This window comes from Apium graveolens, chromosome 6 (assembly GCF_009905375.1).
Source record: "Apium graveolens cultivar Ventura chromosome 6, ASM990537v1, whole genome shotgun sequence".
Taxonomy (NCBI): domain Eukaryota; kingdom Viridiplantae; phylum Streptophyta; class Magnoliopsida; order Apiales; family Apiaceae; genus Apium; species Apium graveolens.
This window is the reverse complement of record NC_133652.1, coordinates 11800985-11817963: the sequence shown is the minus strand read 5'-3', so window position 1 is coordinate 11817963 and position 16979 is coordinate 11800985. Positions and strand designations below refer to the sequence as shown.

Here is a 16979-nt window from a genome sequence, read left to right as displayed (position 1 = left end):
TGCATTCCCTTCTCTCTCTTTTCTATGTGCATATATTTTTGCCTTCATGTTCATTCATCGTCATTCATTCACCCCCCCTTTTTTTTGAAGTTTCTTTCCGATTTTATGCACATATTGGAGGATTACAAGGCTGATGTCGATGGTGAGGCTTGTTCTAAGCTCGAAGCTGAGGTTGCTGCCCTGAAGGGGGAAAAGAAGAAAATTGCGGCGGGTTTTGCAGAACTCGAGCATAGGGTGGGTGATTTGGCTAAGGCAAATTCTGCGTTTTCAAGGAAGATTGCTGAGATGGAAGTTGCTGAGAAGGCATCGAGTGGCAGGGTGCAGGAACTCGAGGGTCGACTTCTCGAGGTTGAAAAAGAGCTTGATGAGGAGAAGAGCAAGCGACAAGGCTTGGATCGACAGGTTGAGGGAATGGATAGCTCTTACAAGTTGATAGTGAAGGAAAATGAAGACTTGAAAAAAGAAGTAGAGAAAGCTGTTGAAGATATCGCTGATGCTTTGGGCGATGGTTACGGACGATGTCTCCGAAGGATGGAAGAGGCTGGTTTTGCCGTCGAGGGTCATGCCTTCGACGACTATCTTCGGGATCTATCGTCGAAGGGTGATAATGCATGAAGGCGGGGTATGCCCTGTGGATCTTTGTAACTGGATTTGAATGTTTCTATGTACTTAAGAATTTTATTGATAACACCGGATGATGGATTTGTAGCAAGTTTTGGATACGCGATCCATGGTTAAGTTTACTTCCATATTTTAAGTAGTTGCATATTGGCTGGTTTTATCATCTACTTGTCTCGAGTCTAAAATATTAAGCCGTTTATTAAGTTTGTGGTCGAGTGTTTACACTATGAGAGAGATTTTATAGCCCAGCTCGTCGACGTGATGAGGCTGTATAAATATTTGCCTAGAGATGAATGGTTTCGAGTCTCCGATTGTTTGTTTGGGTATTTTCAGATTAATCTGTGAGCCAAAGCTTATTTTTAATCTCTTTTTTGAAATGTTTATGTCGATGAAAGTTTTCGAAGGTTATCCTTTTGTTTTTGCCGATTATGTAAGGAATGAAGAAAGCGAAAGTCTATGTTCCTTACTTGGACTAAATTAAAGAAATTTGTTCATCATAACTTGATCACCCCTCGATGGGGGTCTCATAACGACCCTCATTGCATCGAGGGTTTGTCTTTGGTATGGCATTTGCTGCCTCAAGATAACAGGTTACAACTGAGATCAAATTACTGATAGAACTTTTTGAGATGAATCCCATTCCAGGCATTTTTGATGGGTTTCCCGTCGAGGTGTGCAAGCTCATAGGTCCCCGTACTTACAAGTCTCGAGATCCGATAAGGGCCTTCCCATGCTGGTTTGAATTTTCCTGAAACAGTGGGTTACGATGCCGCGGAATCTCTTAAGACGAGGTCATTGACCTTGAAGTTTTTGGGTTTGACCTTTTTGTTGAAGTACCTTGCGGTTTTCTCTTGCTGGGTGATCATCCGCATTCGGGCTTCTTCCCTTGTTTCTTCTAACAAATCATTGTGAAGACGAAGGCCTTTGAGAGAAAGAGCAGTATCAAATACATCGACACGTGGTAAAGTGAGACTTATCTCAACAGATATGACAACATCAACCCCATAAGCCAGACGAAAAGGAGTTTCACCCGTCGCGCTTCGGGGGAGTCGTCCTATATGACCACAACACGTTTGGGAGTTCATCGACCCAGCACCGGGGTATTTCTTCAATTCTTTTCTTCAAGCCTTGTAGGATGGTTCTATTTGTTACTTCTGCTAGACCATTAGCTTGGGGGTATGCTACAGATGCTTTGATGTGCTGGACTTTTAATTCAAGCAGGGTTTTCTCAAACCGTTTTCCTACGAACTGAGTGCCGTTATCAGAAACTAAGATTCTGGGGATCCCAAAGTGAAAGACGATGTATTCCATAAAGAATTTTGTCATCTCTTTTTCTTGAATTTTAGCAAGGGGTTTTGCTTCGACCCATTTGGTTGCGTAATCCACGGCGACTACGATGTATTGGCACTGATTCTTGGATTTTGGAAAGGGACCCACAATATCTATTCCCCATTGGAAAAAGGGGCACGGGCTGAGAATAGAGTTTAGCTCAGTCGTGGGTCGACGGTTTACATTTCCATGAAGGTGACATGCTTGACATTTTTTGACGTAATCTTCACAATCCTTTCGAATTGTGGGCCAGAATAGACCTTGTCGGATAATTTTGAGGGCTAAGGTTTTCCCTCCTAGATGCTCACCACAGATTCCCGTATGTATTTCCACGATCGCTTGGAGGGCCTCTTCTGGAGACAAGCAACGGAGTAGAGGCTCAGAGAGGGCACGTCGATATAACTCCGAACCCACAACACAGTAGTTCCTGGCTTTGAACATAAGAGTGCGGGCTTCGGACTTATGCTCAGGCAACTTGTTGTCGATAATGTATTCAAGGAAGGGTTGGCGCCAATCGATCCTAGCCTGGATTTGATTAACTGACACTTCGTCGATGGAGGGGGTCTCCAAAATGTCGACGTATGTTGGGCTGAGATTAGTAGGGAGGTTGGAAGAGGCCAGTTTGGCTAGAGAGTCGGCCCACTGGTTCTCCTCCCTGTCGACGTTTGACATTTTCCATGAAGGAAATTTACTAAGAAGCTCTTGTGTTCTTGTTAAATATCGGGCCATCCTTTCATTATGCGTCTTAAATTCGCCACTTATCTGTTTGGAAACCAACTGAGAATCCCCAAATATGTCAATGACCTCTGCCTCGAGATCGAATGCGAACTTTAGTCCGGCGATGAGTGCCTCGTACTCGGCCACGTTGTTTGTGGCAGAGAACCCGAACTTGAGAGCCTGTTGGATTTTGAATCCTCCCGGACTGATTAGTATGACCCCTGCTCCTTCAGAGTTGGATGTCGAGGAGCCATCAACAAACAAAAGCCACGAGCGAGACCGGTCATCTTCAGGTTTATGTGTCTTGGACTTGAACTGACATTCAGCGACGAAATCCGAGAGAACTTGGGCCTTGATCGCCGTTCGAGGTTTGTACTCGATGTAGAACTGGCTTAACTCGATGGTCCAAGCTGCGAGCCTGCCTGTTATGTCGGGCTTGTACAGGATTCTTTTCAGAGGTAGATTGGTGAGAACATGGATTTCTCTCGCTTGAAAATAATGACGGAGCTTACGACTCGCGACAACGAGAGCGTATACGAGTTTCTCGACTTGTGGGTATCTTGTTTCCGCATCTCGGAGTGAGTGGCTGATGTAATATACAAGGACATCTTTTCCCTCATCGACACGAACCAACACTACCGCGACGGTTTCATCGGAAGCTGAGAGATATACTCGTAGCGGTTCGCCTGTCAAGGGCCGAGTTAAAACTGGAGGATTTGTCAAAAATATCTTTAACTCCGTGAATTTTTTTTCACAATCTTCGTTCCATTCAAACTGTGATGATTTGGAAGCTTTCTTCATTGCAGAAGTAAAATGGGAGGCACCTCTTTGAAGATTGAGGAATGAACCTTCGAAGATCAGCTATACACCCTGTGAGCTTTTGTAAGTCTTTAATGGATCTTGGTTTGCTCATTTCTAGAATAGCTTTTGTCTGAGCTGGATCGGCCTCGATGTCTTTCTGGGTGACCAGGAACCCCAAGAATTTACCTGCAGTAAGGCCGAATGAGCACTTTGCAGGGTTCAGTCGCATGTTATTTGCCCTTGCGTTGGTGAACGTTTCTCGAAGGTCTATCACATGGTCGGAGGCAACTTTTGACTTTGTAATCATGTCATCGACGTATATTAGCATGTTTCTTCCTATCTGCGAGGAGAATATTTTATCCATCGTCTGCTGAAAAGTAGCGCCCGCATTGATTAATCCGAAGGACATTACTTTGTAACCAAAGACTCCCCTGTGTGTGATGAAAGCGGTTTGTTGCCAGTCATGGGAATCCATTTTAATTTGATTATACCCCGAAAAGGCGTCCATAAAGGACAGGAGTTCATTTCCCGCTGTGGCGTCGATGAGTTGGTCGATATTGGGCAAAGGGTAAAATCTTTGGGGCACGCCCTATTAACATCTGAATAATCAATGCACATTCTCCACTTCCCATTGCTTTTCTTAACCATAACCACGTTCGATATCCATGTGGGGAATTGCACAGGCTCGATGAAGCCGGCATCGAGGAGTCTGTCGACCTCTTGGTCGATGGCTGCTCTTTTCTCGGCCGAGAATATGCGTTGTTTCTGTCGCACAGGCCTGGTGTCCTTACTGATGTGCAGCGAATGTCGAGCAATGGCCTCTGGGATGCCGTGCATGTCCCTCGGGACCCAAGCAAAAATATCGGAGAATTCCTGGACGAGGTTCGTGATTTCTTTTTTGAGATCTGATGAGAGATTCTTGCCAATTCTTGTTGTTTTATCGGGGTTTCCTTCAAATACTTCTATATCTTCTGTTTCCTCGAGAGGGGAGCATGAATTGCTTGTGGATGTGTCGATCAATTCTCTTGGGTCGATGTCAAATACTTGATTGACTTCTAACTCTTCATCTGTCTTTTTCCTTGGAGAAACAGTGGTTAGGTAACACTGCCTAGCCGTCGCTTGATCACCAATCATTTCTCCTACACCAAAGTCTGTGGGGAACTTCATTTTCAAATGGGAGATGGAAGTAATGGCCCGAAGGGCGGTGATCGTTGTTCGTCCCAATATGGCGTTGAAACTCGAAGATGCACTGATCACATGAAACTTGACCATCTTCCAAATCTGACATGGGGGAGAACCAAAAAGCACCGGCATGTCGACTGTCCCCACTACATGTACCTCGTTCCCAGTAAAACCATACAGAGGCGTTCGGGCATTCTCCAGGCGTCGATCTCCGAGGTCCATTCGGGAGAAGGCATGATGGTAAAGGACGTCGACGGAGCTGCCATTGTCGACCAGCATTTTTTTTACCGTGTTGTTTCCCACCCGGGTCGTGATGACAAGGGCGTCCTGATGGCCTTCGATGAGACCAGGGCGGTAGTCATCATCTGAGAAGGAAATGACAAGGGACGGATTTGTCCGGGTGCGTTTGTATGTCGGTGGGTTGACATTAAAAACCTCACGAGCATAACTTTTTCGGGAGTTATGAGAGAGTCCCCCGGCTGCCACACCACCAAAAATAACGTCAATTACCCGATCTTCTTCAACTCGTCTATGGCGTCGAGGAGAATCCTCCCGCTGTACATAATGCACTAGCTGTCCTCGGTGAATTTTGCCCTCGATGAGGTTGCTTAGTTGAAAGCATTGTTCAATTGTGTGGCATGTATCCTCATGGTAATCGCAGTATCTAGAGCTTGGAGGACGACCCGGTTTCATGGGTCTTGGAGGACGATAGTCCGGCTCTGTCTTTAGGACCGCTAAGATGGTCGTTTTCTCGGTGTTAAGCTTAGTAAATTCTTTTTCTGGACGACTGCGGGGTTGTCAGTCTCTCTCTCTTCTGTCCCTTGGTTGATGCTCGACGGTATGACTAGGCGGTGAACGACGACGTTCTTGACGTCTGTCACGCGCGGGAGATCACGGACTGTAGCTGCGTCGTCGTTCATACCTGGAGGAGCGTTTGGGGGATTGTATGCAGCTTACTGCCTCTTGGAGCATCATGCGATGTTCTATAATTTGGAATGCTGCTTGTAAGGTTTTGGGTCTTTTCTCAAAGATCTCCTCTAAGAGCAAACCATGGCGAGATTTATCAATGCCTGCTGTCAGAAAATTGACTGCCATTTGCTCGATTAAATCCGGAATCTCTGCTATTTCTTCTCTGAATCGTGTTAGAAAACTTCGGAGACTTTCTCCTGAGCGTTGGTGCATTGTCATAAGGGAAGCTGTGACCTTTATTCCTTTGTAGTTACTGGAAAAACGAGCTTGAAACTTGCTTTTTAGGGCCGCCCATGAGTCGATAGACCGGGGGGGCAAGTTGTTGTACCATCGAAGGGCGGTACCCTGGAGGCAAGTAGAGAAGAATTGACATCGAGCGACCTCTGAGTGGACTTTTAGCCTTTCTTTCCTTTAGCCTTTCTTTCCTTTCCAAATGTAGTCGAATGTCGCTCGAGAGGACTTTCTTTCCTTTAGATGTTTGAACTCTAAAACGCTGATCTGAAATAGTTTTTCTTTTTCTGTCCCTTTGAAGTGTGTCTTTCAAGCCCAGAGATTGATCTTCCGGAGGAGCCTCGGGGGGAGGAAACAAACACTTCGGCTTCAAGGCCGGTAGTTTAGGAAGCTCGCGATCGCCGTGGGTCGAGGGGTCGGCGGCAACTTCTGCCGTCAACTCCTTTACCTGAGTCGGTCCGGCGGTTCCCGGATCAAGCTCTTCTACAATCATCTTCTGGTTGGATCTTGTTAAAGCAAAGCTCCTAATAGCGCCAAATGATGATCCAATAATATTATTAGACTCTAATTTTAGGAGATTGTCTCTTTACTATAATTTGTCAACCCCTTCAAATGGGATTGTTGTCTTTTATTTATACTAAGTCCCAAATGAGCTTTTTTTCTTACAAAGTGAGCATTTTTGGGCTTTACATAATGTGTTATAATTATTCTAACTATAATTCTTTTGGGCCGTTTTGTACTGGTCCAACGGAACAGATCCCAGGGATCATCGATTATTAACGGACGCCTTGATTCTCTTGGATCCAGTAAACCAAATGTCTGTGTTATTAAGGATACGAAATTGCATCATATTCCCAAATGAAAGGAAAGGCCTCTAGGTTTCACAATTCTGGAATGCTGATGATTGTTATTGTTCTTTATGATGCATGCTATGATCAGATCTTTTTACTTTCGAACAATTATAAATTGCTTATCTTGCAGCAGACCAACTGAATGTAAGGCACTGAGATGGCAATGCTATGGAGATCAATCATTGAGTTTTGATTTGAGCTACTGGGACTTGACTGCAATTCTAGAAATCTAAAAGCCTAATCCTTCAGCTAAGAGATGTAAAATATAGACTCTAATCTATACAAAAGATGTAAAGATGACACTATCTTTGGAATAATTTTTTTATAGGACTTCTACACAAGTGTAGCTGAATAGGTCATGTTGATTGTTTTCTTGTTATTCCATTATCTTTTATTTTTGGACCATTTCCTTTTATGATTCCTTTTCTACCAGGAAAACAGATGCACCAGGTTGTGCTGGGCATTTTTCTTGGCGTGTGCACTATTTTGTGAGTAAGGAATCTTCTCCACATATTTGATCAAACACAAAATATACATCAATTTTACGACCAAATTCAATATTCAGATGCTCAGACCTGCATACCTCCACCAGAACCCGTGCACTCGATCTTTTGTTGGCTTGTTGCAGAGATGAAGAATATCCGCTAGGCTAGAACCAGGGATTGTACATCAAGTATCTTGCTTTTTATGCAATCTACTTCCAAGGATTATCCATATGCGCAATAATTCATTAGATTGATTACACTTTCTGGTAAACATCTATGTTGTTACCATCCATCAAATCTTGTTTTAGTTGCATCAAGCCAATTATGTACTGCATATTTTGGAGGGTGAAGATGCACCAGAGTAATCTATGAGACATAAGTTGCAAATTAGGCTACATGGATTGGATTATTCATTTACTTTTCTTTTTTGTAAAGTAGTTCTAGATAACATGAATAAGGCAAGTTTGTCCTAAAATCTATTGTTGGATTCTTTGATTCCTCCATCCCTACAAACAACAAAAAGAATCTGCCAATCCCACCACACCCTGCTCAAAGAGAAGGCATTTCAAAAATTGAAGCTTAAATGAAAAATAATGCATGTTTGGCTATACCTTTCAATTTTCAAAAAGAAATATCCACTAAAGCATCCCCCACTATTATAATCTTTTCCCATCAAAGACTTCTCACAGTTCAGAAAGTTGATCCCATTATACATCATGGTAGGGCTGGCTTATTCATCAGGAATCAAACACATATATGCATACATTCATATACATTTTTATGTGTGTGCATTGAGAGAGGAGGGTGGGGATAGCAGAACAGGAGGATACAAACAAACCATACACTTTTTTCCTCATTTCTCTCCTTTTGAGACTCAAATTCAAGTGTGTTGCTTTTACTGTTTTTGCTACATCACAGATTCTCTTCACTCTCTCCTCTTAAGTCAAAGATCAGAAACAAATTTTATAAAACTGAAAGAAAATGTGATATACATTGTGAGAAAAGTATATTAAAAAAATTAGCCACAGCTAATAGCATATATTCCAATCCAAACATAACCCCACTCATGTTTCCAGATATGGTGGTGAGAACATAGGACATTCCAACAACTCCCATTTATAAAGAGAACTCCAGCTGCCAACACCAACTCACCTCATAATTTTATGAACCATTAACTCAAAAAAGATATCTCCTTGCATTTTCATTATCCACATAAAAGAAACACAATGGCTCTACAGAATATGCAACAAGATCAAGACATGAACTTGGTTTTATCAAGTGATGCAAAGCCCAGGCTCAAATGGAATCCAGAACTTCACCAAAAGTTTGTCCATGCTGTGGCTCAGCTCGGTGGCGCAGACAGTAAGTATCACTAATTCTGTAAATCAAGTCAATCATACGTAAGACATTATGCATGTCAGTGATCAACTGTGTTACTGATTAATTTTCTTGATTCTATCTTGATTGGCCAGAGGCAACTCCAAAATCTTTGATGAGGGTGATGGGAATTCGTGGACTTACTTTGTACCACCTAAAGAGTCACTTACAGGCATTTCTCTTTTTAGGTTCCAAGTATACTCTCTTGATCATATATACAAATATAGTAACTGGAAAAGAATCAAACTTATTTTCGATATTCTTTGCTGCAGAAATATAGACTCGGTAAAAGTCAACAATCACAACCTTGCGTGGACAATGATCAAGCCGGTGAGTAGTCATCACATAATGCACATTGATGATGAAACTAATAGAACTATCCGTGAAATTTCAAATTTGGACTAATTGACAATTCATCGATGCAGAGTATGAAGAGAGGCAGATAAGTCACCCCAGTAGGGAGTATCACGATGGAACCCCGAACCAAATTGATGAGTAAGAGTACTTGAAAATTTAATTGTTGTTTGTATATGTTGATTAGGTATAAATAGATCATTGTTAATAGAGATTATGTTTCATTCAGGAGCTTGCAAATAGCTCAGACTCTACAGATGCAAATCGAGGCGCAGAGTAAACTTCACGAGCAGATTGAAGTAAAAACTTTTTGTGATCATGACATTCTCTTTTTAATTTCATTCTTATGGTGATCAAAATAATCTTATCAACAACTCTCATCTAGGTACAGAGGCATTTGCAACTGCGGATTGAGGCGCAAGGAAAGTACTTACATTCTGTGTTAAAGAAAGCACAGGACACACTCTCTGGATGTAATGCATCTTCTGCAGAAGTGGAACTTGCTAAAACTGAACTTTCTCAATTAGTATCAATGGTTGACAATAGACGTCCTAGTTCTTCATTGTCTATGTTAACAGAAATTCAAGGCTCTGTCTTAAAAGATAGTGAGAACAAGCCATCAAGGGAAACTAGAAGTTCTCTAGAAAGTTCTTTAACATCATCTGAAAGCTCTGGTAGAAAGGAAGATCATTGTCAAAAACACGAAACTGTTGACATTACAGACAACAGAAATGCAAATTCTGTAGTGCTTTCTCTAATGGAAATGCATTCTCATGAAAACAGTGGTTCAGTAGAGCAAGTGAATGCAAGAAAAAGAAGTAAATGCACTCTTTCTGAAGGTGACAGTGTCGAACAACCATTATGGAAAAGATCAAAAGCTATGAGAAGTAATGATCAGTTGAGAAAGTTTAATTTTCTGGATGCATTAGATTTGAACATCCGTTATTCTGGTCCGAAGGAAATAGATTTGAACTCCAAGGAAGTCGAGCAATTCAGCGAAATTTATAGTTCATTTTGACATGCTTCCTATGGTATATGAATATCTTATATCTATAATAAAAATGCTTCAAATAGAAAATATGAATGTTGCTCTGTATGGACCATCCTCAGAGAATTTATCAATGTGCACATATCAATACTCTTATCTAAATAGGAATAGTTCATTGTAATTTATACCAATTCAACACTCACCATTGAAGCATAGAGAATGATTATGGAACCTGTCTATACGACAAAGTAAAATCACATACTATGAACAAACTGCAGGGCACAGTGCACACATATCTACACCAGTACACCACAAGTACAAAACATAGTTGGAAGCAAAACTCATTGGCTATGGCATTTTGCAATGGAAGTGGTAGACAGAACAAGAAGTACCATTGAGTAAAGCATGCGCACTAGGAATATTGGCATGAACTTTCTTTATCTGTTACAGTTGCTGATTCTTTAAATCAAGTATTATGGTGCATATACTATACATTCAGATTGCGATCACCTGGAAAGGTACATAACATCATACCACTAAAAAAGCATAAACAAGGATATACCTATACCTATATAAATCTTATAACTATAATTTCAAAGGAGAAAATTTTGTTATCCTACATTGAATCTTATCATGTTAATAGGGGTAGTTCTTTACCAATTCAAGGCACACCATTGAAGCCACCAGTATCATAGAAGCTAGTGCCGGCTAAAACCCTTACTAGATCAGCTGGCGAAGTGGCAAATGCTGCCCCAGGCTCAAAAACAACATATTTTGTAGGAGCGGATCCAGAAAGGGGCTCAAGGTCAAGTGGCTTAGCCCATCTCTGACCTTTATAGAGTTTTATTTTAATTACCCTCTAATTTCTTGGATCCGCCACCGAGTGTTTTATATTTCTCTGCTACAATGTGTTTATCAAAAACAAGTTCATGATCGCCAAAATGCGACAACATAAACCCGTATACGCACACGGAGCTACACCAGTACACCACAAAGTACAAAAGAAGCAAAACTCATTGGCTGTGGCATTTGCAAATTGCAATGGCAGAGTGGTAGACAGAACCAAAAGTACCAGCATGCGCACTAGGAATAAGCAAGGCCTTTTTTCTCAAAAGTTGATAATTCTTCAAACCAAGTCTTATAATGTCTACTACACATCCAGTTTATTAGCATCTTGTCAGAAAAAGACATATCATACCACTCAAAAGGAACAAACAACTATATACACAAACCAAATTAAATTAAATTAATTATAATAAACATAAATTTAAAAAAACTTAAATATACTAATTATCTAACTAATCTAATCCTTGCATCTCACTATCATGTCCATCATGTCCATGTCCATGTCCATCAGAATCATTTGTAGCCATTTGATTTGGGTCCCCCACAAATGTACCAACACTATACCAAAGCTCACTTCTCCTTCTCTCTTCACTCTCAAACACATTCTTGTGATTCAAATCATTATCATCTTCCACAGGCATCTTATATCTACAAACAGGACAAGAACCATTGATTTTCAACCACTTTTCAACACACTCTCCATGAAACTTATGCTTACAAGGCATCTCTTTAGCCAATCCACCCAAAAATTCATCCAAACATATCACACACTCATCATTCTCTTTGGTTTCCACACTAGGCATAGCTTCAATTGATGCTTTAGAGGCTGGTGGTGGGCCATCAGGAGAACTAATTAGCTCATTCACCAGTCTGTTCACACCCCACGCGCTGCCTTCGATGACCAACACGCGCCGGGACAAAGGGTTCATAATGATGATCCGATCACGTGGGTCGGATCTTTCTGGTGAATCTTGATCTGGGTCGGTGTTGGTTTGTGAATCCGTGGACTCTGTTGTGATGGGTGGAGACTCGGTTCTTGAATCATTAATGTTCTCATCCACAGTTATCTGGGGCATCTCTGTTTGATTCAAAGCAGGTGGGTCGGATCCATTTGATGAATCTTGATCTGGGTTGGTGATGTTTTGCGAGTCTGAGTAAAATTGAAATCGAGAAATACCTCTGCTTCTTAAAATGGACACAAAGTCATGAAGTGTCATCTCACCTCGATCAGAAGCCATGGATTATAATTATGATTGATGAGACTGGAGAGGTGGAGAGATATTTATGTATGCATACAATTGATTTGTATGTATAGGATAAGGATAGTAAAAGCTGCGAGATTGGGGGTTTAAAAAGGTGAGAAAGGTGGAAGAAAAGTGTGGAAGGGTCTGGAAGCATCTGGGGAGGGTTGTTAACTTGATGAAGAAGTATTAAATTTGTAATTGAATAGGGATAGAGATAAAGAGTGGTTGGTAGATTAGTGTTGTGGATGTGTTGTCGGCAGTAGCTGGACATAATAGCTGATGGATTCAGTTGTTAGCCAGCACCAGCATGGACTTGAGCTCAAGTAGGAGCCAAATGTGCCGTCTTGTGGGCGTTATGGTTTTCGCCTACCATTTTTTCCGACCCGGCTTACAATAGTTCATAAATTGAACAAAAATATTTGATTTTTTTAATAATTTATTAATAAATTATTTGATTTTTAAAAAACTTAATGATAAATCGCGAATAGATATTTTAATCGATTAATTTTGAATTTTTGAAAGTTGTAATCATAAAATTAATATATATTTTTATTCTGTTACTTTTTTCTCATTATATTAATAAACATTACGGGGTCTAAAATTTAAATAATTGTAATTTTCGTTGAGAACTAAGCATATATATATATATGAAAATTATATAGAAATACTTAATAAACTGATATAAAAATTGAGAAAACAAATTGCTATAATCTAAAAATTCATAAAAATAATTTTTTTAGTTTTAATTATTTACAAAGACTTTTACTCTTTTAGGATGTAACAATCTGTAACCATTTGAAAAAGTTAATATTATCATTTTGAAATAAATATTAGTTATTTTTTTCTAATTTTGTAATTTATTGTTGAGAATTTAGAATTTAGAAATAAATCAATACTGTAATTTGTGATGCATTGCTATTGCTAGTTTAGATAGGGTACCGCGTTATGCCCCTTTAATATTCATGGGCCATAATTGGGATTTTTATAATTCACTTAGGAGTAATTTTCAAGTTTTAAGTTATAGGTGTTTTTAATTTTCAAGTCAATTATAACTTACTAGTAGGAGTAGGGATGACAAAATAATCCGATCCGACGGATACGCGATCCGAAACCCGGATTTTTGGATTTATCGAACCCGATTTTTTGAATTTAGATTTGGATTTGGATATGGATTTAATTTTTAAACCCGAAAATTTATGGATTTGGATTTGGATATTAGGTATACCGATATGAAACCCGATCCGAAATCCGAAACTCTATCTGAACCCGAAATCCGAAAAAAACCCGAATTATTATTTATATATATAATATTAGAATTTTATATATTACAAATTATAATATTGTATATATATATTTTATTTTATATAATATACATTATACATATTATTATATAATTTTTAGAACATATATTTTTATATTTATGTTAAAAAATAAATAATTATAAAGTTCAATGAAATATAATTATTCAATCATTTAAACCGGTGATAAGGTTTATAAGGTTAACAAAACATCTTCTAATGATAAATCTAAAAAATTGGGTATCAATTTAGTTGATTTTTTAAATATTTAATAATACAATTAATGATGTGGTGAAGTGGTTGAAAATGACATGGTAAAACTCTTTCTCTGTAAGTCGCATGTTTGATCTCAAACACGTGCAATATCAATAATTATACAAATTTTCAGATTTCGGGTTCGAGTTTGGGTTTCGGGTTCGGGTATGAATATCTAATTCAAAAAAATTCCGGGTGTCGGGTATACCCGAATCCGATCCGAAATCCAATGGATCGGGTATTCATTTTTGGGTATTTTTCGGGTTCGGGTTGAGTTCGGGTATGGATTAAAATTTTCGGGTTTGGATATGGATTCTGTAATATCCGACCCGATTGTCATCCCTAAGTAGGAGGTAAACATGCCCTAGAGTTTAAGGACCGCATTACTTGTAAAGTGTTTATTTATTATAAATTATATCTTATATATAATTAGTGTAAGACACTTAAAATAGTACGGTCAAATGGTTTCGTTAGGGTTAATCATAAGTTCAATGTACATTAAGAAAAACTAATGATTTTTTTTTAAAAATAGTTTTCCTAATGAACTCATATAATAAATATGTAGTTTTTTTTTAAATAAACTCATTCTAATCATTTATAATATGTAATTATTTTAGATAAAAACCTTACATAAATATCAAAAAGCTATAGAACCAAATGAACAAATAAAAAACAAATATATAAACAAAAAAATCTAAAAAAAAGTAAAAATAAATTACGTTAAATATTTAATACATAAGATATTTACAACAAACAAATATTCAATTAAAAGAAAACCAAATTAAAAAAATCATAATAGGTATGAAAATACTACCAAATGAACAAATACACAAACAAAAAACCTAAAAAATATAAAAATGAATTACAATAATTATTTAATACATTAGAACATTCAATTAAAAATTAAAAAGAAAAAGCAAAAAACCAATTTAAAAAAATCGTAATAGGTGTGAAAACACTATAGCAAAATTTTATATTATTTACATAAGACATGACATGTTAAAATATATTTTGCATTGTATTAATATAAAATTAAGTTTTATGAAAATTATATCATATTGAAGGTTACGCGTGAAATTTTTATATTATAAATTTTAGAACACATATGTTCTTAATATTTATATTAAAATATTAATCAAAAATCAAAATATCTAACAAAATCATATAAAATGTATATTTTTAGATATATTCAAATCATTATTTTGGTAAAAGTCATAAATGAAATAATTTAGTTGTAAATAAGTTTAAAAATAGTTTATTTAGAAAAAATAAAAGAATTATCATGTGTAATATACCACTATATTGAGTAAAATAATAAAAATTTAATATTTGTTAATTATAAATTACTAACAAGAACGAGATGTCTAATAAATACAATACAAGTTAAAATAATAAAAAAACCAATACTTAAATATATAACATCATTAGAAATTATTTTCATTATAGTATTACTAATACTAAAATTAAATTATTAAATCATAATGCTAACTTAAAAAATATAACTTTTTTTAAAAAAAAGTTTAAAATTTCAAAAAGAATTATATATATAATTTTTATAAATTAGCCTCGTGCATCGCACGGGTACAAAGCTAGTTTGTAATAACTTATTGATGAGTTCTTAACCCAACTTATAAGTTAAATATTTAATTTATAAGTTAAAATTTTAAAATTTTAACTTATAAGTGGATAACTTAAATGTTAGTAACGACATATTTTTTCAATTTATTTTGATATTTCTCCCTTTTATTAACTTTAATTTTAAAATACATATTTTTAAATGTTAATATAATTTAAATTTCATGAATTAAAATAATTATATTCGAAAATTATTTATTTTATTTTATTTAAATAAAAAATTCTAACCTTATTAGTAAAATTATCTAAACACTTATATAACTTATAAATCACGTATTCATTATTTTAAGGATAAGTTATATTTACCAGAAGGACACTAAGTGCCCATTGAAGAAATCTTAAAATAAATAACTTATGACTTAAAATGAATAAGTGTCTTATAAGCGATAAGTAGATAAATGCTTATAAATTATATAAGTGTTTGGATAAAAGTCAGAATTTTCTACTTAATTGAACAAAAATAAATAAATTATAAATATAGTTATTATAATTCGTTATTATTATATTTGAAAATTAGTTTAGAAAAGATTTTTTGAAACTAAAGTTAATAAAAAAAACAAAAATTCAAAATAAGTTGAGAAAAAGTATGTTGTTACCAACATTTAACTTATCGGTTTATAAGCTATAAATTCAACTTATAAGTTTGGTCGACAAACACTCCGACATAAGTCATTATGAACTTATAAGCTATAAGTAACTTGTAAGTTGGTACATGCCAAGTGCTTTGACAAATTTCAAAATAAGTAACTTATAATCTATATAATGTTAAAGGCTATTATTGACCATATAAGATTTACCCATAAAATTTACCCATGACCCATTTTAATTTTTTACATATAAAACTTTATATTATACACATATCCATGAATCTTTCACATTTACATTAATTATAATCCATTTTAGAAACTACTCTAATATACACTTAACTCACTCCTTGATTGTAGCAACTGAATCGTACGTTTGAATTTTTTTTGAATTGTTTCTCTCAGGCTGCTGCATAACTCCATCCTCCTCTTATCTTTTCATTCGTTCAAAGCTCCGTTGATCTGTTGTTAATCATGGATCCACGCTCTCTAACAACCTTTTCAAGGACTTCATTTATAGGTTTGTTTTCATCATGAAGTCCTGTTAATCATTATGCACGTTCAATATTATCTGATTTGGTTGGTTTGTGTCTTTATCCATAGGTTTGAAATGTTTGATTCGTAGTCGAGATTCATCAAATGAGGATACAAATCAATCTTCTGTGTTGCAGCCCATCCCGAGTTTGAATGTTCCTGACTTTTCCGGTATTGTATCTTTGTTTATCTTTCTGTTCGTATGTAGATTTGAATATAAATCATGTTCTTATATTCGTTTCATGAACTTAGTTGTGAAGCGTAGAATTATTTGTGTTGGCCAAGAAAAACTCAATCCCAATGTTACAGTTTCAAATCAACAGACAACAGGTTCTGTAGTATCGTCTGGTAAGTTTTCCATATCATACATATCTTATATGTTACATAAATTAATTTTGAAACTCATGTGTAGCATATGCATTTTGTAGTGGAAATTAGGTCTACTTTACGGCCTTTATCAAATGAGACAAATGTTTTGCGTGATTGCCCCCCCACAAACCTTCTAACTTTGTTGTTGATGTATCGTCCAATAGAAGTAGCAGATATTCCTTCACAGGTATGTGTAGTTTTTTTTTTAAAATGTTCTGTGCAGATGTTCACTTTCTTGGCCAATGTTCCTTGCAGATGTATGTTGTTGTGTATAATTTTATTGTATGTGATATTTGTTGATTGCTAGAT

At 36.8% G+C, this 16979-nt stretch overlaps 2 protein-coding genes across 2 annotated transcripts; one reads left to right on the top strand and one right to left on the bottom strand.

Moving 5' to 3' along the window:
- Positions 1-8198: 8198 nt before the first annotated feature.
- LOC141666732 (myb family transcription factor PHL8-like) lies at positions 8199-10035 on the top strand. Its single transcript, XM_074472894.1, has 6 exons — positions 8199-8548; positions 8659-8735; positions 8836-8893; positions 8989-9058; positions 9147-9216; positions 9303-10035. Exons 1-6 carry the CDS (start codon positions 8413-8415, stop codon positions 9933-9935), a joined length of 1044 nt encoding a protein of 347 aa, XP_074328995.1. The 5' UTR covers positions 8199-8412; the 3' UTR covers positions 9936-10035.
- Positions 10036-11070: 1035 nt separating this feature from the next.
- Positions 11071-12293, bottom strand: LOC141666733 (uncharacterized). Its single transcript, XM_074472895.1, has one exon. It carries the CDS (start codon positions 11987-11989, stop codon positions 11204-11206), a length of 786 nt encoding a protein of 261 aa, XP_074328996.1. The 5' UTR covers positions 11990-12293; the 3' UTR covers positions 11071-11203.
- Between the last annotated feature and the right edge of the window lie 4686 nt (positions 12294-16979).

Bases quoted from the DNA above. Each gene is read 5' to 3' on its own strand.
- LOC141666732 (XM_074472894.1), top strand. From the start codon at position 8,413: ATGGCTCTACAGAATATGCAACAAGATCAAGACATGAACTTGGTTTTA. The intron at 8,736-8,835 runs GCATTTCTCTTT...TCTTTGCTGCAG, and splicing joins ACCTAAAGAGTCACTTACAG to AAATATAGACTCGGTAAAAG. The intron at 9,059-9,146 runs GTAAGAGTACTT...TGTTTCATTCAG, and splicing joins ACCCCGAACCAAATTGATGA to GAGCTTGCAAATAGCTCAGA.
- LOC141666733 (XM_074472895.1), bottom strand. From the start codon at position 11,989: ATGGCTTCTGATCGAGGTGAGATGACACTTCATGACTTTGTGTCCATT.